We start from the raw sequence: 25794 nt of genomic DNA, 5'->3' as shown, positions 1-25794 counted from the left end.
AATTAGGTGATTGTATGTCTGGGAAACATTCTCTGAGTTTTCAAGCCTATTCCACTGACCTGAGGGCCTGTTTTTATTCCAATACCATGCTGTTTTGATAACCATTGCTTTGTAGTACAGTTTAAAGTTGGGGAAAGTAATTCCTCCCATATTCTTTTTCCCAATGATTGCTTTAGCTATTCTAGGGTGTTTATTGTTCCATATGAATATCAAAAGTGCCTGATCCACTTCTTTGAAGAATGTCACGGGTATCTTTACAGGGATTGCATTAAATCTGTACAATGCTTTGGAGAGTATTGCCATTTTAATGATGTTAATCCTGCCAATCCATGAGCAGGGTATGTGCTTCCATTTCTGCATGCCCTCTCTTATTTCTTGGAGCAGAGTTTTATAGTTTTCTTTGTATAGGTCCTTCATATTTTTAGTCAAGTTGATTCCAAGATATTTGAGTTTGTGTGGCACTATTGTGAATGGGGTTGTTTTCTTAATGTCCATTTCTTCCTTATTACTATTGGTGTATAGAAAGGCCATTGATTTTTGTGTGTTAATTTTGTAACCTGCCACCTTGCTATATGAGCCTATTGTTTCTAGAAGCTTTTTGGTAGAGTCTTTAGGGTTTTCTAAGTAGAGTATAATGCCATCTGCAAACAGTGAGAGTTTGACTTCTTCCTTTCCTATCTGGATTCCCTTGATATCTTTTTCTTGCCTAATCGCTATAGCGAGTACTTCCAGAGCTATGTTGAATAGGAGTGGTGAGAGAGGACAGCCTTGTCTTGAGCCAGAATTTAGATGAAAGGCTTTCAGCTTTTCTCCATTGACAAAATTTGCCCCTGGCTTGTGGTAGATGGCCTTCACTATATTGAGAAAGGTTCTTTCCATTCCCATCTTGCTGAGAGTTTTGATTGAGAATGGGTGTTGGACCTTATCAAATGCTTTCTCTGCATCTATTGATATGATCATGTGATTTCTACTTTTCTTGTTGTTGATGTTGTGTATTATGTTGATAGATTTACAGATGTTAAACCATCCTTGCATTCCTGGGATGAAACCTACTTGATTGTAGTGGATGATCTTAATGAGTCATTGAATCCTATTTGCCAGGTTTCTGTTGAGGATCTTTGCATCTGTATTCATCGGTGATATTGGTCTGTAATTTTCTTTTTTGGTAGCATCTCTGTCTGGTTTTGTTATCAAGGTGATGTTGGCTTCATAAAAGCTATTTGGAAGTGTTCTTGTTTTTTCGATTTCATGAAAGAGTCTTGCCAGGATTGGTAGAAATTCCTCTTGAAAGGTTTGGAGGAATACATTAGTAAATCCATCTGGGTCTGGACTTTGGTTTTTGGGCAGACATTTGATTACTGTTTTAATTTCCTCAATATTGATGGATGTGTTTAGATATGCTACATCCTCTTCATTCAACAGTGGAAGATTATAAGAGTCCAAAAATGTATCCATTTCTTCCAGGTTTTCATTTTTAGTGGCATAGAATTTCTCAAAGTAGTTTCTGATTACCCTTTGTATCTCTACCATATCAGTAGTGATCTCTCCTTTTTCATTCCTAATACGAGTTTATCGATTTCTCTCTCTCTTTCTTTTGTTAGTTTTGCCAGTGGTCTATCAACCTTGTTTATTTTTTCAAAGAACCAACTTTTGCTTTCGTTGATCGTTTGGATTGTTTTTGGGTTTCCACTTCATTGATTTCTGCTCTCAGCTTTGTTATTTCCTTCTGTCTCTCTATTTTTGGGTCCTTTTGTTGAGTACTTTCCAATTCTATGAGCTGCGTCATTAAGCTATTCAGATATGCCCCTTTTTCTTTCCTGATGTGCGCTTGCAAAGCTATAAATTTTCCTCTCAGTACCACTTTTTCTGTGTCCCATAAGTTCTGATAGTTTGTGTCTCCATTGTTATTTGTTTCTAGGAAGGTTCTGATTTCCTCTTTGATTTCATCTCGGACCCACTGGTTATTCAGTATTAGGCTGTTTAACTTCCAGGTATTAAAGTTTTTTTTCTGTGTTCCTTTGTAGTTCACATATAATTTCAGGGCCTTGTGGTCAGCGAAGGTAGCCTGCAAAATTTCTATCCTCTTGATATTATGGAGGTATGTTTTATGTGCTAGCATGTAGTCTATCCTGGAGAATGTCCCATGTACATTAGAGAAGAATGTGTATCCAGGCTTCTGGGGGTGGAGTGAACGGCCTACTTTAAGACAAGACTGACCAACACACACACCAAACTTCGATATATAGATGGCACTACCTCACAGGACAATTCTTTCTCTCAATGTCAATGGACTAAATGCACCAGTTAAGAGACACAGAGTAGCTAAATGGATCAAAAAACTCAATCCAACCTTCTGCTGCCTACAAGAAATGCACCAGAATAGTCAGAACAAACATAGACTCAAAATAAAAGGCTGGAGGAAAATCATCCAAGCAAACAACACCCATAAAAAAGCTGGAGTGGCCATACTAATATCAGAGGATGCAAACTTTATACTTAAGAAAGTTGTAAGGGACAAAGAATGGACATTTTGTAGTAATCAAGGGATACATACAGCAGAAAGAAACCACTCTCCTAAATATATATGCACCAAATGAGGGGCCAGCACAATATTTAATAAAATTGTTGACAAATCTGAAAAATAATATCAATAACAACACAATAATTGTGGGAGACCTCAAAATGGCATTGTCAACACTTGACAGGTAAACCAGATTGAAACCCAACAAGAATATACTAGACCTGAAAAGAGAAACGGAAGAAAGAGACCTAGTAGATATAAATTTTCTCAATTTCTGTTAATTTATTGTTCTTCATTAAGTTCTAAAGGAATTCTTGAGTACTTTTAATCAGTTTGCTAACTTTATATTTGTTTTTTTTACCCAAGTAAGTTTTAATTCAACTGCTATGTAACTAAAAGATACTTCAAATTTTTAACACATGCATTGTCTTTTTCTAATATCATTTATTTATTTGATTTTTTTCTATTCAGTTTACAAAAATTTTGCAAATAAATTATTTAATTGAGGTACTGTGAGATACACAGTTACAAAGTTCTTTATGATTTTCAGTCATACAACCTACAGCACCTATCATTAGCGAACATTTCTTTCCCATCAGCAGTATCCCAAATTTTTCTCCTACCTTCTATATTTTCCATTTTTAAAATAAGTTTCTTGTTTATTTTTCAGTGTTTAATATAGGTGTTAAAATATTCCAAGAAACTTATTTGATGTATATTTACATATGTCATAATTTCTTTTTTCCTTTCCTTTTCTTTTTTTTATTAGTTAGGGTTTTTTTTTGTTTGTTTGTTTTTTTGTTTTTGGGCCACACCCGGCGGTGCTCAGGGGTTACTCCTGGCTGTCTGCTCAGAAATAGCTCCTGGCAGGCATGGGGGACCATATGGGACACCGGGAATCGAACCAACCACCTTTGGTCCTGGATTGGCTGCTTGCATGGCAAACACCACTGTGCTATCTCTTCGGATCCCTAGTTAGTTTTTTTGTTTCATACCCAGTGATGTCCAAAAGTTATTCCTGCCTCTGCACTCGGAAATAACTCTTGAGTGATTGGGAGACCATATGGGATGCCAGGGATTTTCCCCCTGGTTGGTGCTTGCAAGGCAAGTGCCTTACCTGCTGTATTATCTTTTGGGCTCCTTGTCTCTTTACTTTTGATGAATTAGTGTCCCAGTGTTTTAAGCTAGTTTTCTTTTCTTTTTCTTTTTTAATTTTTTGGCCACAACCGTTTGATGCTCAGGGTTACTCCTGGCTAAGCGCTCAGAAATTGCCCCTGGCTTGCGGGGACCATATGGGACGCTGGGGGATTGAACCTTGGTCCTTCCTTGGCTAGCGCTTGCAAGCAAACACTTTACCTCTAGTGCCACCTCGCCGGCCCCATAGCTTTCTTTTTTTAAATATGCTTTTGAATTATGACTTTTTTAAACTCAGTTTAAACAAGAAAATTTTATTTCAATTTCTTCTTTATTGATATTTTTCTAACTCCCTCTTTCTTACCTCCTCATGTCTCTTTATTACAGCATAATTTATATAGACCATAGTATAAGTTTCAGGTACACATTATCATAATTTTATTTGTATTTCCATCTGTTATCATCATTGTTATAATTCTTGTAAGTTTGTGTGTTTCAGATGAGTATATTTAAGATTTATTCTCTTTTACCTTTCTCTTCTTTATTGTATTATTGGAAATTTCTGTGCTGCTTTCAACCATTTTCTTCACCCTACCTACCTCATGTCATTCCATTCTGTGCTCATTGTTATACCCTATATAAAAACTGAGAGTAGTATACATTGCTTCTCTACATCCACTTGACTTAATAATATTAGACATAATGTCTCAAGGTTCACTCATATATGGCACAGATAGCGAGTTTTCATTCTTTATTATTAGTCTCGCTTGGCACTGATTGCAGGAGTTTGGAGATGTCAGAGATCAAACATATGCAAGTCCTTAAGTATGTAAGGTCATCAGTCCCAAGATTTTATTCTTAATATGAATAAATCTATAGATAGAAAGAAATACAAAGTACACATATGTTTTCAAGTCAGAATATTTACTTCCTTTAGATAAATACCTAGAAGAAGAATAACTGGATTAGACAGTAGCTCTATTTTAAACTGTGTAAAGTAAATTCATATTGTCTTCTGAAGTTGCTTTATCAGTTTATTTTCTCAGCAATAGTACACATGGTTCCATTTTCTTAATATCACAATACTTTTGATATTTTCCATTTTTATAATAAACAGTTTATTATTTGCTATGATATCACTATACTTTTTAATATTAGAAGTACTGAATACCTTCCCTGTGTCTATTGCTCATCTATATATTTTCTTTTATCTCTGATTATAATGTTTTTTATAGTTAGTATCATTTGGACCCAGAGGAGCCCAATAAATAATAAAATTTGTCCTATGATTATGCTAGGGATTTGGTTTATTCAATTTGAAGTCTCCATACTCTCTCTTCCTATTAAGTACATAACTCCATAACTGGGAGTACATAACATAACTGGGAGTTATGAAATGATTAAGAACAAATTCTATTCCAGTATTCTTTTAAAATCTGGAGAACTTAAGCAAAATATATGTTTCATCACAGTTCATAAGAGTGCTCTACTTACACTACTTACACTCAACATGTAAGTCAGTTTGATTTCTATTGACTGTTTCAAAGCCAATTTACATTTATCTTCAATATCTGATCCATAGAGATATGTATACTTTATAATGGTGACAGATTTTTATCTTTAAGTTAATCTGCTTCAAATCTTATTAGTTTTATTTATGTGTTAGGGAAATAGGCATGCCTCAAAATAAGAACAGTCCTATCTCCTGGAAATCCCAGAAACTCTTCTTAGGTCCATGCTTCCTGCCAAAGCTCCTTAGTTCCACAGCCCTGATTCTGTTCTCACATTTAACCATAAAGAGCCTACTAATTTACAGACCCTCTGTTGAAGTTGTTCCTTAACATATGTTTTTATTTACAGACTAATTAATGTATAGATTGAAGTGACCCTGATTTCTCTATGGTGTGTTTTTCTCTGGTGTTCCAATCTCCCTCCATTACCATCATACTTATTCTGCCAGGTTCTGGGAGTATTCACTCATGTGTCTAAAAGTTGAGTTCCTCCCTAGTAATTGTCTTTAGCTTTAGGATACTGCCCTGCCTAGGTTATACCTATATTTGGGAACAGCACACATTCAATTTCTTGGGGTTGAGTACACAGACACAGTTCCTTTACTTCAATTATAGAGAAGACTGAAGTGCCAGTTGAGCTTTAGTGCCCCCTCCCACTTCCACAAACACCCACGGACCAAGATGATCATCTTACTGTTGTCTCCCAATCCTGCTTATCCCTTGGATGAGCCCTGCTTCCCTCGCTTTCCTATCAGTGTTGTTGCTAAAAACTTTTCCATGACTTTATGTACATAATCTCATGTTCAGAATCTGTTTCCTTGCATCCCTATCTGAGAAAACAATTGACATTATAAGATACATACCATTGATAGTTAAATAATGCATGGGTTAAGGCAATGGTTCGAACACTATTCTATACCTTTTGACTTTCCCTTCCTCAAACTTAACTCCAAATAGCCTTCTGTACATTTTATGTTATCCACAGTATTCTTCCTATAGTCTTAGAATAAACTAAGCTAAAGAGAAGAATATTTTAAAAGCCATGAGAATGAGAGTACATTTATGTTTTCATAAATAAAATGCATGCACATATGGAGTCTGGCAGCTCAAACTCAGCTTATTCAAGGGTCTTTTGTGGTCATAAAATAATCAAGTATAAGCAGTTTGCAACATTGGCATCAGACAGTAATATTTTTGGGTCAATAGGGCAAAAGATGGCATTCTAAATGAAAGTAAGTTTCCTCATGATGTTGCTTTTATGAGTAATGTAGTGGAAATGTGATGCTGGTTGCCCCTAGGCCTCTTTCCTTTTACCTACTTACATTCCATTCTAAACTCAGAGTACCATATTTCTTTTTCTTTGGTACCATTCTCTTCATCTCTGACTCAACTTTACTATTAGGAACCTTCTAGAAGAGATTGTAGCACTTTAAATTTGTTCATTAAAAAAAAAAGATTAGAATTGGAAGGGAAAGGGAAAAAAATTTGAGTGGAGTTTAATAGTATGCTATCAAAAAACTTCAAGTAGGAAATTGAGCTTTTAGGTTAGAGAATTAAGAGGAATTCTGAATTCTATTTGGAGATTTATAGTGGAAGTACTTAGATCAGTTTGTGAATGTGGTAATTAATCCAAGGGAAATGGACTTGTCCTTTATATTTCACTGTTTTTTATTTCAGTCTTCCCCAAAAGCTCTGCTATTATCTTTATAGTCAAGGTTGAAAGAAGTGATGAAATGATGACTTGACTGAGATTTCAAATGGAGCACATAGTCTATGTGTATTTCTTCTCTCTATCACATTACTGTGATGCTAAAAAAATGACCTTTCTTGTAAGTCCAAATGATTAGTATTGCAACTTTGTTTACTCAAATCTAAAAGCGTGGCTGCTTTGTTATTTTTAAGTCACATAAAAAATCTTTCCATCTTAGGTGTCTATATTTAACCTCACCTTGAAATTGAAAAAAGAGCTCAGATTTATGTATCAACTTATTATAAGTAAAATAAAATTGTGGCAATTCTTTTATTTGTATTCCTTTATTTTAATTTTTCAATGATAATGAACAATTACTGTAAATTAAAGTTGCCATGATCATTATAGTATGCATATGCACATTTGATGGTGATTTAATAGCTATATACTATATCTTTTATTTATTTATAATTTTATTAAAATAGCATTTTAAAATTTTATTGGTAGTTGAGATTTAGACATACAGTAGGAACAACTTTGAATACTAATACTTTCTTTCCAAAATATTATCCAATTGCTTTATACATTGGCTACTTTTACTAAATATTTTTACTTAGTTTTGAACAAATAATAAAATATTATGGGGTCAGAGCGATAGCACATAGGGTAGAGCATTTGCATTGCATGCAGCCAACTCAGGTTCAATCACCAGCATCCCATATGATCCCTTGAGCCTGCCAGGAGTGATTTCTGAGTACCACCTGGTGTGGCCCAAAAACAAAACCAAAAAACGTGGAGGTAGGCTCAATGAGATTGAAATATATAAAGAAACCTTCAATCTGTATTGAAAACTTGCAGTTTGGGCCTGAGAGATAGCATGGAGTTTAGGCGTTTGCCTTGCATGCAGAAGGATGGTGGTTCGAATCCCGGCATCCCATATGGTCCCCTGAGCCTGCCAGGAGTGATTTCTGAGCATAGAGCCAGGAGTAACCCCTGAGTGCTGCTGGGTGTGACCCCAAAACAAAACAAAACAAAAAAAACCTTGCATTTTTAATGACGGAATAAGCCCGTATCAGTGAGACTTTTGCTCTTTTATTTTGATCAAAAATAAAATGATCAGAATAGTTAGAACCATCCTTTAAGATTTGCTAGAATTTTAAAATGCATTTCTTCTCAAGCATACTACTTAAAATTGGATTAGAAATATTGACACAATCATGTGAACCAGTGCTCTTCAATTTTTCACTTCATCTTTATTTCATATTTAAGTTACTTTAAAACAAAATAATTGGGTGTATATATGTGTATAATATCCAAGTGAGATTTATCTTAGCATGTTATGATGGTTCAATATAGGAAACAATAAAACATCCAAATGGACAAAACATGATCATCGCTATGACATAGAAAAAGTATCTGCAATGCTTTTGTGGTCAAAGCATATAGGAATAGAGGGAATGATGCTAATATAATAATTACTATAAATAGAAAACTCATAGCTTGCATCATATTCTTGGATGAAGAATTGAAAGCACATTCCCTGTGATCGAAAACAAGACTAGAATGTTTTGCTTCTGAAGCTACAGGTATATATTTGAGGTCTAGGTATTTTCCTATCACTTCCTAGTTTTTGTTCTGGAATTACTGGTATTTTTGGAACTATAGGCATTTCCCCATAAGTCATGTGTTGAAATACTAACTGCCAGTACATCTAAATGGTATTGGAGATAGGACTTTAATTAAATTAAATTAAATACCAGTTTTGGATGCTGAAATAGAAAATGTGGTAATTCAAAGTGAAAGCAGGGATGCATGCTTGCAAAGGAGGAGGCAGCCAATTTCTAGTCAAGGAACTGATTTAAGATAGAACCAACACTGCTGACATTATATTGGGTTTTTATATCTTTGACAGAATAAATTGCTATCACTTACAAACTAATTTGTGAGATTTTGTTATGTCAGTCCTAGGAAACTATTACATTTGATTTTACTGCCATTATTAAATATTGTAGACCAACTTCTTTCAAGCTGAAGAAATTTTGCAAGGAAAAAAAATAAAGGCCACCAAATAGGAAATAAAAAGTAAATATATCCTCATTTCAAATGAAACTTCCTGTGTATAAAATCTAAAAAATTACTAAAACTAATAAACTCAAAGTTTTAGAGTATAAGATTAATATTAAAAATCAGTTGTGTTTTATATATAGACATTGAATGATATATAATTAATAGAAGTTTCATTTATAAGAGTACAAAAGATGATAAAATAGGGATAAATTTAAATAAAGAAATGAGATACATACTGAAACTATTAGATGTGCTGTAATAAATTGAAGAAGTCATAATAAATGCAAAAACATTATGTATTTATTATTAATTTGAGTACTTAATTATGTAAAATTATTACCCATCAAAAATGTATAGATGTAAAATACCTCCATCACAATTACAGGAGCTTAATTTAAATACATAAAGTACTAATTATAAATATTTAAAACAATATTGACAAAAATTAATGAAATAGTATAGCCCATAGATTATTATTTTTATGCTTACTAAGATAACACTATTCACAATACTGTGGTAATTTTGTAAATATGGAAAATAGTGTTATATATGAACAATAGAATATTACTCAGATATTAAAAAGATGAAATATTGCCATTTGCAAATACATTCAGAACTTAAGGAGGTTAGGATTAGTAAAATAAATTATAAGAGAAAGATAAATACTAGTCTGTTGAACTTGAATGTGTAATAGAAAGAATCAAAACATGAACAGACAAAATAAATGCTTGTATTCTAAAAACATTCCTTATGTTACTAAAAAGGGAGGTGATGGGTGGTGGAAGATAGTGTTGAAGGTCTTCACTAAACTGTTAGTACAGGGTCAATATTATTTTGGGGGTGAGCATGGTATAATGCATATTTCTCAAAATGTAAATTTATATTCCTTAAACATATACAGTGTTGTAAATCTTAACTTGAAAATAAGAGAAATATAGATCAACAAAGTAGAAGTGCCTTGTCCAAAGATGTGTGAACAATATCCACTGAAGTTCTCAAGTTGATAATTGATTTGAATAAAAAAACCCTCACATTTGAATAAATATTACACCTATGTAGGTTCTTGCCTTGCATGCAGTAGACACAGGTTTGATCCTGGCACCACGTTTGGTACCCTGAGCACTGCCAGGACTGAATCCTTAGTGCAGCACCAGAAACAAAACTTGAGCACCACTAGGAATGACCCCAAAACAAAAACTGAAAGCCAACAAACAAAAAAAATATAAAGATAGGTGTAAGGAAGGGGTTTTTGTATTGTATTTTTGTGTTCCTAGGGTATATTCCTAGGAGTGGTTATAGCTGGGTCGTATGGGAGCTCGATTTCCAGTTTTTGGAGGAATCTCCATATCGCTCTCCAGAAAGGTTGAACTAGGTGGCATTCCCTCCAGCAGTGGATAAGAGTTCCTGCCTCACTGCATCCCCGCCAACACTGCTTGTTCTCATTCTTTGTGAAGTGTGCCAGTCTCTGTGGTGTGAGGTGGTACATCATAGTTGTTTTGATTTGTATCTCCCTGATGATTAGTGATGTAGAGCATTTTTTCATGTGCCTTTTGGCCATTTGTATCTCTTCTTTATCAAAGTGTCTGTCCATTTCTTCTCCCTATTTTTTGATGGGATTAGATTTTTTTTTCTTATAGAGTTCTGTCAGTGCCCTGTATATTTTGGATATTAGCCCCTTATCTGATGGGTATTGGGTGAATAGTTTCTCCCACTCAGTGGGTGGCTCTTGTATCCTGGGCACTATTTCCTTCGAGGTGCAGAAGCTTCTCAGCTTAATATATTTCCATCCGTTCACTTGCTTGGAGAGTGCAGTTTCCTCTTTGAAGATGCCTTTAAGTCTCAACCCCTTCCTTACACCTATATTTATTACAGCACTATTTACCATAGCAAGACTCTGGAAACAACCAAGATGCCCTTCAATAGATGAATGGATAAAGAAACTGTGATACATATACACAATGGAATAATATGCAGCCGTCAGGAGAGATGAAGTTATGGAATTTTCCTATGCATGGATGTACATGGAATTTATTATGCTGAGTGAAATAAGTCAGAGAGAAAGACGGAGAATGGTCTCACTCATCTTGGGTTTCAAGAAAAATGAAAGACATTTCTCAACAATTATCAGAGACAAAAGAGAAGAGGGCAGGGCATTACAGCCCACCTCATGAATCTCACCACAAAGAGTGATGAGTTTAGTTAGAGAAATAACCACATTGCGAACTATCCTAACAATGAGAATATATGAGGGAAGTGGAAAGCCTGTGTAGAGTACAGGTAGGGGGGAGGGGAAGAGGTATATTTAGGTAATTGGTTTGGGAATGTTGCACTGGAGTTGGGGGTGTCATCTGTTATGACTGAAACCCAACCACAATCATGTTTGTAACCAAGGTGTTTAAATAAAAATGTTTTAAAAATTATAAAGAAAAATTCTGGGGCCAGAGCATTAGTACAGCGGTAGGACATTTGCTTTACATGCGGCTGACCCAGGATGACCTGGGTTTGATCACTGGCGTCCCATATGGTCCCCCAAGCCAGGAGCTAGCTATTCATGTGTTTTTATTGTTCCAAAGGAATTTTTTTTAATTAGCTGAAGCAGTGTTTTTCAGTTTTCTTTGTATAGATCCTTTACCTCTTTAAAAGTTAAGTTGACTCCAACACATTTGAGTTCTGTGGTAATATTGTGAATGCGATTGTTTCTTAAATGCCCGTTTCTACTCTATCATTATTTGTGTATAAGAAGGCCATTGATTTTGGCTTCTTAATATTGTAACCTGCCACTTTGCTATACTGTAAAATAAAAATATCCATTAGTTGGAGACCTCCCCAGGCACTTTGTTTCTAATACCTAGGTGGATGGGTCTGAGAAGCAGGTAGTAGAGAAGAAATAATACCAAGCCAGTTAGGAAAGAGATTCATCATCAGTCTGCTTTTTGCTTCATGGCCTCTAACTGACATGAGCTCTCTCTATGCCCTCCACAATAAAGAACTGCTCTCTATTAACCAGAACCAACATCACCAGGGTTGGGGTGGTTCCTATAATTTAGGTGAGCTTTTACATACCAAAAGAAGAAGTTACAGGAAGAAGAATTTGGGGCAACACTTTTGCTTAAGGGTTTAAGCTAGTATCACTTACACTATACAAATCTATTGTTTTTAGGAGCTTTTTGGTAGAGTCTTTAAGGTTTTTTTAAATATAGTATCATGTCATCTGCAACAGTGAGGGTTTGACTTCTTCCTTTCTGGTCTTGATGCTCTGAATATCATTTTCTTGCCTAATTGCTATGGCATGTACTTCCAGTACTATCTTAAGTAGCAGTGGTGAGAGGGAACAGCCTTATTTTGTACCAGATTTTAGAGGAAAGACTTTTAGTTTATCTTCATTGAGTGTAATATTAAATGAACCAAAATTGGGGTTATCAGAAGGAAATAACAAAGTTTAAAACAGAAATTAATTATGTAATTAGAAATCAGAAAAACAAACCAAAAGATCAAGGAGAGGCCGGAGCAATGGAGCAATGGCATAAGCAGTAAGGTCTCTGCACGCGCTAGCACGCTAGGCTAGCACGTGCTAACCTAGAACAGACTGCGGTTCGACCCCTCGTGTCTCATATGGTCCCCTAAGCCAGGAGCGATTTCTGAGCACATAGTCAGGAGTAACCCAAGTGTCATCAGGTGTGGCTGCAAAAACAAACAAACAAACAACCAAAATATCAAGGAAAGCAAAAGTTGGTTCATTAAAAAAATAAACAAGACTGATAAACCACTAGCACATCTTTCAAAGAAAAGAAAATAAAGTGTATAAATTGAATTACAAATAAAATGGGGGAAATCTCTACAGATACTACAGAGATTCAAAGGGTAATCAGAGACTACTTTGAGGAACTCTATGCCACAAAACAAGAGAACCTGAATGAAATAAATAAATTCTTGAATTCTTACAATTTCCAGGATTGAACCAGAATGATCTAGCATATATAAACAGACCCATTACTATTCAGGAAATTAAAATGGTAATCAAAAGTCTTCCCAAAAACAATAGCACAGGCCCAATGGATTCACTAATGAATTCTTTCTAATTTTCCAAGTGAAGTACTACCAATCCTTTTCAGTCTCTTCCAGGAAATTGAAGAAACAGAAACAATCCCACATTGTTTTTACAAATCTAACATCAACCTGATAGCAAAAGCATATTGAGATGCTGCAAAAAAGGAAAACTACAGACCAATATCCCTGATAAACAAACACAGATGTAAAAATCCTCAACAAAATTCTACCAAATAGTAGCCAATACCTCATTAAAAAAAGTTATACACCATGACCAACTATGTTTAATTCCAGAGATGCAAGGATGGTTTAACATGCAGAAATCAATAGTTGATACACTGTATCAACAAAAGAAAAAAATAAAAACCATATGATTATATCAATAGATACAAAGAAAGTATTTAATAAGGTCCAACACCCATTCATGATAAAAACTCTCAACAAGATGGAAATGGAATTTTTCTCAGTGCGGTTTGCATATTGTTACTAAGCTACCACTTTCTCTCCACACCCAATTCTTCTCCAGAATGATCATTTCCAACTACTATTGTTACGGTGTTCCCTTTTTTGCCCTAACTGCACTCTCCCATTATTTGTGGGAAGCGTCATAGCAGGGACTTGTCTTTCTGGCTTTTATCTATTGCCTTTGATGTTATTATCTGTATGCAAAATTTTAACCAGTAAAGTAAGAGTTTGTTTTGAAATGAAATAATGTAACTTGTAGTTAGATCTTAAAGATCAACTTGAATTTATATGTATAAATTGTTAAAAATAAATCTTATGTATCATAACATGTACACATATATTAAATTTATTGTGCATATATATATGATTATAAAAGTCTTGGTAAGTATGTGTTTGCATATATATCATCTATGATATTTTCGTATAAGTAAATTTTATTTATAAATTTTTTTTTCAATTTCAAAGGCTTTGGGATTTGTTTAATTTATACCTCATTCCTGGAGTCAGAGCAATAGTACAGGAATTTTGGTGATTACTGTGTATTACAGCTACCTGGGTTAGAATCTTTCACATCACTTTTAGTCCCCAGAGCACTGACAGGCATCACTCATGAGCTCAGAGCAGGAATTAGTATTTCTTCAGTACCACTGGTTCTGATTTCTCAAACAAACATAAAAACAAAACAAAGTTTTTAGGCCAGTGGTAGATGAAAAAACTGAATGTTGGCTTCGAGTTTCTGACTTGGTTCTGTGATCTAATTGAAGAGACTTGAAACAATTTATTCTTCAATTCACATAATTTTATGGTAGGATTGGTCTAAAAATTAGAGTGAATATATAAAACCAATGTGTCCAGATCTGAATTCCTTGATAAATTCATGACCACAGACCCCTAGTGATTACAAATTTATTCATGTTAAACCACATTTATTTTTCTGCATTAAACTCTAGCATATTCTTTTTTTGTTTTGTTTTGTTTTGTTTTGTTTTTGGTCACACCGGCACTGCTCAGGGGTTACTCCTGGCTTCATGCTCAGAAATCACCCCTGGCAGGCACAGGGGACCATATGGGATGCCGGGATTCAAACCACTATCCTTCTGCATGAAAAGCAAACACCTTACCTCCATGCTATCTCTCTGGCCCCGCAAACTCTAGCGTATTCTGATATATCATATTTTATTATACTATTTAATCTGATTAAATAATATCTTTCAAAAGTATGAGCACATAGCCAGGAGTAATCCAAGTTTATGTTTTATCTTTTTTTCATTTAAAATAGGCTTTTAATTCCCATTTCTAGATTTATTTAGCTTTGAGATCAAAGTATTCTACCTTCATCAAATGTTTTAGGTGATGTCTCTTCTTTACTGCTTTTTGGAACTACTTTTATAAAATAGGGATTATCTGTTCTTTTAAAGTTAGAACTCTCATAAAATTTTCCAGACCAGGTTCCTTTTTGTGGTTTCATTTACTGGTAGCAGATCCTATAAAAGGATAGAAATAGTTTAGATTACATTTTAAATCTACATGAATTTTATCATTTAAAAGGAGAAATATCCTTTCTTTTTATATTTATATTAGATGGATAATCAAGAGACAAATTATGAATGTCTTTAGTTTTCAGTTATTTCCATAGTATGTTATTGGAAACATATTCGAACCATACCACGAACAGTATGAGTCTATTTCAACTTATATTTCTCACAATCTGTTCTTCTTTTTATCCTCTAGGTCATACAGGACGCTTATTAAAGTCTCTGTGCTTCACAAGTCTTTCTTTCCTGTTGCTGCATATCATTTTCCACATCACATTGGCTAGTCTCGAAGCTCAACACCGTATTGCACCTGGTTACAACTGTGAGTATTGGTGTTTTTTTGTTTATATTATGTCAGTGCACAATAATGCTATATGACCATAGCACTCATAGGAAGGTATGTAACAAAATTCACGAGTTTTAGTTAATTTAGCTACTTAACATACTATAAATACATAGTACAACCTTGTCATGGTTAAGTCATTTAATGATGTTTCTTCAGAAAAATCCAAACATATCAAGATTTCCATTTTGTCCTCCTAGATTCAGCTGATGAGACAATATATGTACACTTCCTAACATAAATAAGACATTAAATTTTGAACAATAAATGGCATTCTTAAAGATGTTGTGTGTTCATAAAAATCTAATAACAAATTTTTCTCAAATTGTAAATTAGTTATTGCTATTTATAAGGAAATAATATATTTTATATTTGTTATTTTTGACATTTTGCCTGGGATAATACAAACATAACGTTCTATGTAAGTACTATCATTTTTTTCAAAACCAATTGGCCATTAGATAAACTCTAGAATCTATGCCTTTAAAGTTGATAAAGAAATAAAAATGGCCAAAAGGCACATGAAGAAAATGCTCCACATCACTAATCATCAGGGAGATGAAATTCAAAACAACAATGAGGTACCATCTCACACCACAGAAGCCGGCGTACATCACAAAGAACAAGAACAATCAGTGATGGCAGGAATGTGGGGAGAAAGGAACTCTCATTAACTGCTGGTGGGAATGCTGTCTAGTCCAGCTCTTATGGAAAACAATATGGAGATTCCTTAAAAAACTGGAAATTGAGCTCCCATTTGATCCAGCTCTACCACTCCTAAGAATATTGCCACACAAACTCAAATATCTTGGAATCAACTTGACTAAATATGTGAAGGACCTATACAAAGAAAATTATAAAACTCTGCTCCAAGAAATAAGAGAGGACACACGGAAATGGAAACGCATACCCTGCTCATGGATTGGCAGGATTAACATCATCAAAATGGCAATACTCCCCAAGGCATTATACAGATTTAATGCCATCCCTCTAAAGATACCCATGACATTCTTCAAAGAAGTGGATCAGACACTTTTGAAATTCATTTGGAACAAAAAAACACCCTCGAATAGCTAAAGCAATCATTGGGAAAAAGAATATGGGAGGAATTACTTTCCCCAACTTTAAACTGTACTACAAAGCAACAGTTATCAAAACAGCATGGTATTGGAATAAGGATAGGTCCTCAGATCAGTGGAATAGGCTTGAATACTCAGAAAATGTTCCCCAGACATACAACCACCTAATTTTTGATAAAGGAGCAGGAAATCCTAAATGAGCAGGGAAAGCCTCTTCAACAAGTGGTGTTGGAACAATTGGATAGCCACTTGCAAAAAATTGAACTTAGACCCCCAGCTAACATCATGTACGAAGGTAAAATCCAAATGGATTAAAGACCTCGATATCAGCCCCAAAACCATAAGATATATTGAACAGCACATAGGCAAAACACTCCAGGACATTACAGGCATCTTCAAGGAGGAAACTGCACTCTCCAAGCAAGTGAAAGCAGAGATTAACAGATGGGAATATATTAAGCTGAGAAGCTTCTGCACCTCAAAGGAAATAGTGCCCAGGATACAAGAGCCCCCCACTGAGTGGGAGAAACTATTCACCCAATACCCATCAGATAAGGGGCTAATCTCCAAAATATACAAGGCACTGACAGAACTTTACAAGAAAAAATCATCTAACCCCATCAAAAAATGGGGAGAAGAAATGAACAGACACTTTGACAAAGAAGAAATACACATGGCCAAAAGACACATGAAAAAATGTTCCACATCACTAATCATCAGGGAGATGCAAATCAAAACAACGATGAGATACCACCTCACACCCCAGAGAATGGCACACATCACAAAGAATGAGAATAAACAGTGTTGGCGGGGATGTGGAGAGAAAGGAACTCTTATCCACTGCTGGTGGGAATGCCGTCTAGTTCAACCTTTATGGAAAGCGATATGGAGATTCCTCCAAAAACTGGAAATCGAGCTCCCATACGATCCAGCTATACCACTCCTAGGAATATACCCTAGGAACACAAAAATACAATACAAAAACCCCTTCCTTACACCTATATTCATTGCAGCACTATTTACCATAGCAAGACTCTGGAAACAACCAAGATGCCCTTCAACAGACGAATGGCTAAAGAAACTGTGGTACATATACACAATGGAATATTATGCAGCTGTCAGGAGAGATGAAGTCATGAAATTTTCCTATACATGGATATACACGGAATCTATTATGCTGAGTGAAATAAGTCAGAGAAAGAGAGAGAGAAAAATGCAGAATGGTCTCACTCATCTATGGGTTTTAAGAAAAATGAAAGACACCCTTGTAATAATAATTTTCAGACACAAAAGAGAAAAGAGCTGGAAGTTCCAGCTCACCTCAGGAGGCTCACCACAAAGAGTGATGAGTTTAGTTAGGGAAATAACTACATTTTGAACTGTCCTAATAATGAGAATGTATGAGGAAAATGGAGAGCCTGTCTAGAGTACAGGCGGGGGTCAGGAGGGGAGGAGGGAGACTTGGGACATTGGTGGTGGGAATGTTGCACTGGTGATGGGTGGTGTTCTTTACATGACTGAAACCCAAACACAATCATGTATGTAATTAAGGTGTTTAAATAAATTTAAAAAAAAGAATATATCATAGGAACACAAAAATCCAATACAAAAATCCCTTCCTCACACCTATATTCATTGCAGCAATAGACAGAATCTGGAAACAACCTAGATACAACAGATATGAATGGCTAAAGAAACTGTGGTACATATACACAATAGAATATTATGCAGCCATTAGGAGAGATGAAGTCATGAAATTTTCATATATATGGATGTACATGGAATCTATTATGCTGAATGAAATTAGTCAGAGGGGGAGAGAGACACACGCACAGAGAATAATCTCACTCATCTATGGGCTTTAAGAAAAATTAAAAACATTGAAATAATTCCCAGAGTTGAGGGCTGGAGGACCAGCTCAAGATACGATGCTCACCACAAAAAGTGGTGAGTGTAATTAGAGAAATAACTATGCTGAGAACTATCACAACAAGGTCAGTGAGTGAGTGAGTGAGTGAGTGAGTGAGTGAGTGAGTGAGTGAGTGAGTGAGTGAGTGAGTGAGTGATGTAGAAAACCTGCCTTAAGGGGCCGGGAAGGTGGCGCTAGAGGTAAGGTGTCTGCCTTGCAAGCGTTAGCATAGGACGGACCGTGGTTCGATCCCCCGGTGTCCCATCCATATGGTCCCCCCAAGCCAGGGGCGATTTCTGAGCGCTTAGTCAGGAGTAACCCCTGAGCGTCAAACGGGTGTGGCCCAAAAAGCCAAAAAAAAAAAAAAAAGAAAAAAGAAAGAAAACCTGCCTTAAATACAGGCATGGAGTTGGGGAGGGAATGATGGGGCATTGTTGATGGGAAGGTTGCACGGGTGAAAGAGGTGTTTTTGTTATGACTGAAACCCAACTACAATTATGTTTGTAATCACGATGTTTAAACAAATAAAAAGAAAACTTGTAAAAAAGAAATAAAGTTGATGAAACATGTTTCACAAGCTTTATGTTAAACAAGAAGGCTTAAGCTATTTTAAATAGATAATAATAATATTAATAATAATAATAACAGTTTCAAATTGCCATTTTTGAGGAAGCTGTGTGTTTGAAATGTTCTTATCTATTAAATGTGATAAAAAATACTATGAATAAACCTTTCATCTTGGACCAGTGTATTGGCATACACTGTGAGCCATGTCTGGTCATTTTCAGAGTTTAATCTTGGTTCTGTGCTCAAGGATTACACCTGGCAAGGCTCAGAGGATTACATATGATGCTAGCCTCATACAAGGCATGTCACTATTTGTTGGCCCTGAGGTTTTAAAAATAAAATTAATTCTCATAAAATATTCAGTATATTTCCCTTTATAACTTTGGTAACTAAACTTTATACACTAATGTAAAAATTTATTTTGGCCATACTGAGTTCAGAATTTGCTTGATAACACTTCCAATAAAATGATTTCTAATTAAAGATGTATAACATCATATATCATTATATCTCTTTCTTTTGGTTATGTGTTTTAAACAATAATGTGATGCATTCTTTCTTTTTATTTCTTTTTTTTTGGGGGGGGTTGGATTTTGAATTTGGTGTCACACCCAGCAGCACTCAAGGGTTACTCCTGGCTCTATGCTCAGAAATAGCTCCTGGCAGGCTCAGGGGTGCAGAGATTCGAACCACCATCCTTCTGCATGCAAGGCAAATGCCCTACCTCTATGCTATCTCTCCAGCCCCTTTTTTTCCTTTTTTTTTTTTTTTTGGTGACACATCTGGCAATACTCCTCATACTGTGCTGATAAGTTATTTCTGGCAGTCTTAGGCGATGATATGTGATACAAGGATAGGACCTGTGTTGACCATATCAACGTAAAAGCACAGTGCTATTGCTCCTGCCCCCAGACATGCATTTTTGAATGATTTTTTTGTCTGTGACAGACAGCATCTATAGTAGTGGTCCCAATATAGGCAAGTATGTAGTATGCTGTACTACATATATTTATGTAATAACAATTTCTGACTTTGGCCCAATCATGAGATCACCTAGTGCAGCAAGTTTTAAAACATCACTGTTTTTAAACATATTAATGTTATTAAATATTTCTGTAATAAAATCTCCTACTTATGCTATAAAATTTAGTAGGTTTTAGGTTGTGAAAATGTCAACATTAATTGCAATGGCTTTCCATTATCCCATTACGAAAGCCCCATTTCCACCTCTATGAGTTGCCTGTTGTGAGCATTTTCTATAAAAATTACTATATATCATGTGAGGTTCTGTATCTTGATTTTTTCACCTAGCATAGTGTTTTCAAAGTTAATTCAAGTTATAATATGTATCATTACATCATTTATTTTAATGATCCAGTAATAATTTATTGTTAAGATATAATTATTACATTCATAAAAGCAATCAGAATCTTGAAAGTTGATAAAATAATGCTTAAATAATGCTTCTGTAATTATATTGATTGTTTTGAGGTTCATTTTTGTACTTAATTATAAAAGTTAACATGAAGCCAGAGCGATAGCACTGTGGGTAGGGCATTTGCTTTGCATGTTGGCTGATCCAGGTTCAATCCCCAGCATCCCATATAGTCCCCAAGCCTGCCAGGAATGATTTCTGAGCGCAGAGCCAGGAGTAACCTCTGAGCACAGTCAGATGTGGCACTAAATTCCCCAAACTAAAAAGTCAACTAATATTCATATTACTTTTCAATCAACATCCATAATGAAGGAATGGATTGTTTAAAATTATAATTTTCTAAATAAAAGACATTTCATGAATAATGACTCTTCATCTCCAGAAGTTTTTAATGACAGATATTAACATTATTCAAATTTTGTGTGGTTTCCACAATCATTCTTTTTTGGAGGCCACTCATTCAATGCTTTAGAATAATGTGGTGTTAGGGATTGAATTGGAAACTCCACTCTTTGAACTATATCCTCATCTACAGTTCATCAGGTATTTACATTTTTGAGCTTATATGTCTGTATCTTATAGATTTGAACAAATCATCAAACTTAATTACTAAGTGAGTAGAAAGAAGCATACAAAAAAAATTCTAGATTAAGAAGTTCGTGATTTCTTTTGGTTTAGTGAGCCTACGTTATTTTCTTTTCTGCTCAAAAATTTTATTTAATTCCTAATAAAATCATGATTTTCTAGAATTTAATGATGACAAAATTAATATGTAATATAAGATGTTAAAATGAATATCCTTTCTCCATATTTATAAATCTATTTACTCTTTATAATCTTTGCTATAAAAATAAGGGTAGAAAGCCTAAACACATACACAAATATATACACACCACTCATATCCTATTTACACACATACTATATGCCACTCCTCATATATAATATGTTATACATAATATAGATTAACATACACATTTATAACATGATATATACCGTATTTATTCGAGTATAACGTGCACACCTGTATAACGAGCACCCCTAATTTTCTGTTAAAAATCGGTATAAAATTTTTTTTCATAGCAAGCATTATAATTGACAAAAAAACGTTGTTGAACACGTGCGGCCATGGTAAAAGTCATTTATTGACAACGTAAACTGGTATAAACACAATCCCGAAATAAAATGACTTATAACAATATTTATTTAAAATGCTCCAAGTCAGATTCATCATCAGATACACTAAAGAGTTGTTCCCATTCTTCTCGAGTTAATTTTTCATCAGTGTTCCACATGGCAGGAACATCTGTTTCTCCAATTTCTTCTGAGTCTGAATTCCACAGCAGGTTGTCTTCTGTGCCGTCCATTTGATTGCTGATGCCTGTCTTCCAAAAGCTCTTGATGATCATTTCATTTGGTTGTCTTCCCAGGATGTTTTAACCCAGGATGTCAGGAGTGATAGGCCAGGTTTCTTCAACTCGCGTTCAGTGCGTCGCTGCAGCCCGGAAAAGGCGCAGTGCGAACTTACAATTCGCCTGAGCCCTCATTAGACCAGCCACCACTGCCACCCCAGCCCTTGTTTATAACGCGCACCCAAACTTTGTTTCTTTTTTTGGTAGAAAATTTTGCACGTAATACTCGAATAAGTACGATATTGACATACATAACAAACACTACTCTCTCCCTAAAAGTTTGTTCTTGTATTGACTTCTCCTTTCCAAGTTAGGTTTCAAATTAAATTAGACAATATGGATGGCTTCTCCTTTAACAACATAAAAATCTGGGGTCAGAGTGGTAACACAGTGATAGGGAGTTTGCCTTGCATGCAGCTGACCCAGGGTGGACCTAGGTTCACATAGCCAGAAGTAACCCCTGAGCATCACTGGGTGTGGCCCAAAAGCAAACAAACAAGCAAAAAATACAAAAAGTTTGCATAGTTCTGAGTCAGGATAGGCATGGCTAGAATCATCCGATTAACTAGTATTCCTCATTCTCCTTCAACCCAGTCATGAATAGTTAAGTGTACCTCTCCAAAGCTACTTATTGGGACTCTTAAGTGTATAGCCTTTCCATACCTATGTAGCTCAGACATGTTTTGATTTGGGGGTGGGTGGGGTGGGCCATACCCGGTGACGCTCAGGGGTCACACCTGGCTATGCGCTCAGAAATTGCCCCTGGCTTGGGGGACCATATGGGACGCTGGGGATCTAACTGCGGTCCATCCTTGGCTAGCGCAAGCAAGGCAGATGCCTTACGCCTTGTACCACTGCTCCGGCCCCAATATTTTGATTTTTTGCAAAAATATTCTTGTCTGTTAATCTTCACTGCAATATAGCATCAATCTGTCAAAATTTCAGGTACTGGCTTCTGTTTCCATATTACATTTCTATTCTATTACCTTTCTAATAGATATCACAAAAGTGCACTTTATTTCTACCAAGTTAGATTGTAATATGATATTTATTTCTGCAAGTCATTTCTGAATTCCAATATTTTGGATGATCAACACAACGGAAATGCTTAAGATTGAGTTAGAAAAGAACTCTGAATTCTTTACTTCCAGTCATATTTACCTTGAAAGAGAATTACAAAATAATAAATTCTTCTGAAAAATGAGTCATGCATATAACAACATTGGCTCTTCAGGAGTTAGAGAGATTCTTGGTTCAGTTTTATGTATAGCATTTTAAATGATACATTCTTGAAAAGGATATAAGAGATGAACAAACAAACCAGATCCTTGCAAGCTAGTTTAGTCCAAGATTGACATAGACCAGGTTTTCAGCCTAGAGCAGTTTTTAATGATCAAGTTATATAAACTCCTAAAAAGTCTGTTAGTGTGGGTAATGGAAACACTGACTTAAGTTTGGGTTGACTTCACCTTACTCGTGTTATTGTGAGCATTTTGGGTTTAGATTACACCAATCAGAGTTATAAACACAAATTGAGCTATTTTGATATTTGATATTTTAAGTTTACCTTTTTTTTATCGTTTCAGTCAAGGAGCAACATTTTGAATAAAAAAATGAAGAAAAGAGTCTTGGCTAACAGTGCTGTGCATTTAAAATGTTTTCTCTGTGGTATACATGGAGAATTGAAACAAAACAGTATAGACAGATCAGGTTTCCCAATCATATGCAAGTCCTGTTAAAACTCAAGACCACCAAAAACTCATTTATATGTACTTGATTTTGTTTTCCTAACTTCTCTGCTCCCCATTTAAAACTTATATACTCTAATTATGGCAAGTGCCCTCAGTGTATGTCAAGAATCTCAGACACACGTTGAGGACAACAGTAGCATTTATAAATACTGAATCATTGAAAGTTCTTGCTCCCCCAGAGCTATGTGAATATTAACTGGCAGTAGTAAAGATTTTTCAACCCACCTTATTTAGTTTTTGACTAGCTGGCAGGTTTGTTAAAAGTGCCATTGTACAGAACTGAAACTTGAATACCCTCACCCCCTTTCTCTTCTTTCACTGCTGAAATGGTGCTCTTAAAGGTAAGTGAGGAAACATACAGGGCAGAGGAGACCTCTGTAAATTTTCCTCAAACATATGTTGTGCCGCTAACTAAAATATTTTCATTCCATCAAAACTATACTATTTAAATAAATGTAAACCCTATTTCAATTATGTCATTACAGATTGCACAGAAGTAGTTTGTTTGAATCAGTGATGGCTATATAGCAATATGAGTCAAGTTTCAAGGCTAGGTTGGATTCCTGTGCAGTGCTAAAGCATGCTATTGATTGAAAGAAACTTGAGTTCAAATCTATGAAGGAAGAAGTTGTAGTGATAATCCCTCTTTATAGAGCACCTAGTAGCTATAGGACCCTAGGGATCTTTATATTCCTTTTTAAAGTAATAATTCCTTTGTTCTTGTTCCAAATTGACTCCAGTCAGTATATACCCTGCATATGGTCATTTCATTTCCTAGACAAGTCTTTAGGTTGATATGACAATGTGGGTGGAAGGCAGTTCTCTGCTGTAGCTATGACCTGTGGAAGTGAGTGAGAATTATGATAAGCCTTGACTGTGGTTGACATACCAGTATGGCACTTTCTAACAGGCTGGATCTAACTAGTGATGGAATCATTTTATTTCTTCATAGAGGCTTAGCTACTGGCCTAACGTTGCCCTTTATGGGGTTGTGCCATTTTGTAATTTCTCTTATCTAAAAATGCCCTTTTGGTATAAAAATAGTTCTCTGATGACACAAGGCACTGAAGTATGGATTAAGGTTATGATGATGATGATAAGACAGAGACACAGGGAATGGCAAACAAATGAAAGGTAAAATAATGATGAGGGTACTAATAAATGAACCAGGTTATTGTTTTATGTTTTTGTTCGTGTGTGTGTGTGTGTGTGTATGTGTGTGTGCTGATGCTAGTTATTCTCCAGCCAGCTGGCTCTGGACTTACTCAGACATAAATTCTGGTAGGGCTCTTGGAAACAGTTGTGGTGCCAGAAATTCACACCCAGGACACTGAGGGCAAAACTAGCATCTTGGCCCCTATCCTGTCTCACAAACTTTGGACCTGGGCTCTGATAACCCTGAACTTCCTCTCTTTCTCCCCTCTTGGGAAATCTGACTTATCATAAATATAGGATTGTGCTGTTACAATCTCTGGAATTTTGGATTATCATAGCTAATAGACATAGAAATTTCTTTAAATAAGTAATGATAATAGTATAATAAAGATATAAAAGGTATAATAAACATAATGGTCCAGTATGTTTTATTTGAAACATTCAATTCTGCATCATGGTTTTATGAGATTCTTGATATGCTAACTCATTTTCAGATAAAGTGAGAAACAAAAGAAGATTAATTTATATTTTGAAATATTAAAAACTCTTAACAGTAATAATCAGGATCACTATTGATAGTGCTGGGTACTTTCTGGCCATGTATGAAGTTTGGCACCTCTATTTGAAGGAGTTGAAGATCTGCAGAGAATGTATCCAACATATACAACCTGCACCTCAACATCACCTGATAGTGCAGTGACTCATGCCTTCTTCAGGGTATTGGGGTGAAAGGGGTCAGTGCCTTTTAGCTCCCTCATTTATTGAAGTTTAGTATAATGAGCTTTTCTCACTGAGTTTTCTAAATACCAAATTTCTTTCTCCTTTATGGTAATGTCAAATTGAAGCTAGAAATGACCATGTTTTATTTTTGTGACGTTGAATTTCTACCATGGTAGCCTATACACTGTCTTATAACTTAAGAATGAAAAATAAAATCAATAGCCACAGAAAGCGAAATGAAAATGCAACAAAAAACCAATTTGAGTACTTGTTTTGTGAATAACTAAGTTCAGTAAGGTCCTCACAACTAGGTCCATGAATTAGTAATGAGAAGAGCTAGTTTACCAATGTTCTATTCCTGCCAGGAACTTTGTTATGCTACATGCTCACCAGGAGAATATTATAATGTCACACTTATCATCACTGTCCTTTTCCAAAATTTATGAAAATGATAGG

General features: G+C 35.3%; 1 protein-coding gene across 2 annotated transcripts in view; it reads left to right on the top strand.

Moving 5' to 3' along the window:
• Positions 1–25794, top strand: part of PIEZO2 (piezo type mechanosensitive ion channel component 2) — a 441513-nt gene that overhangs the window by 141120 nt on the left and 274599 nt on the right. For both annotated transcript variants that reach the window (XM_049769937.1, XM_049769936.1), the window contains exon 3: positions 15167–15292. In XM_049769937.1, coding sequence (XP_049625894.1) covers positions 15167–15292 — 126 coding nt within the window. The remainder of the gene's footprint in view (positions 1–15166; positions 15293–25794) is intronic.

This window comes from Suncus etruscus, chromosome 3 (genome assembly GCF_024139225.1).
Source record: "Suncus etruscus isolate mSunEtr1 chromosome 3, mSunEtr1.pri.cur, whole genome shotgun sequence".
In the NCBI taxonomy this organism is placed as follows: domain Eukaryota; kingdom Metazoa; phylum Chordata; class Mammalia; order Eulipotyphla; family Soricidae; genus Suncus; species Suncus etruscus.
This window is presented reverse-complemented; position numbering and strand designations above follow the sequence as displayed.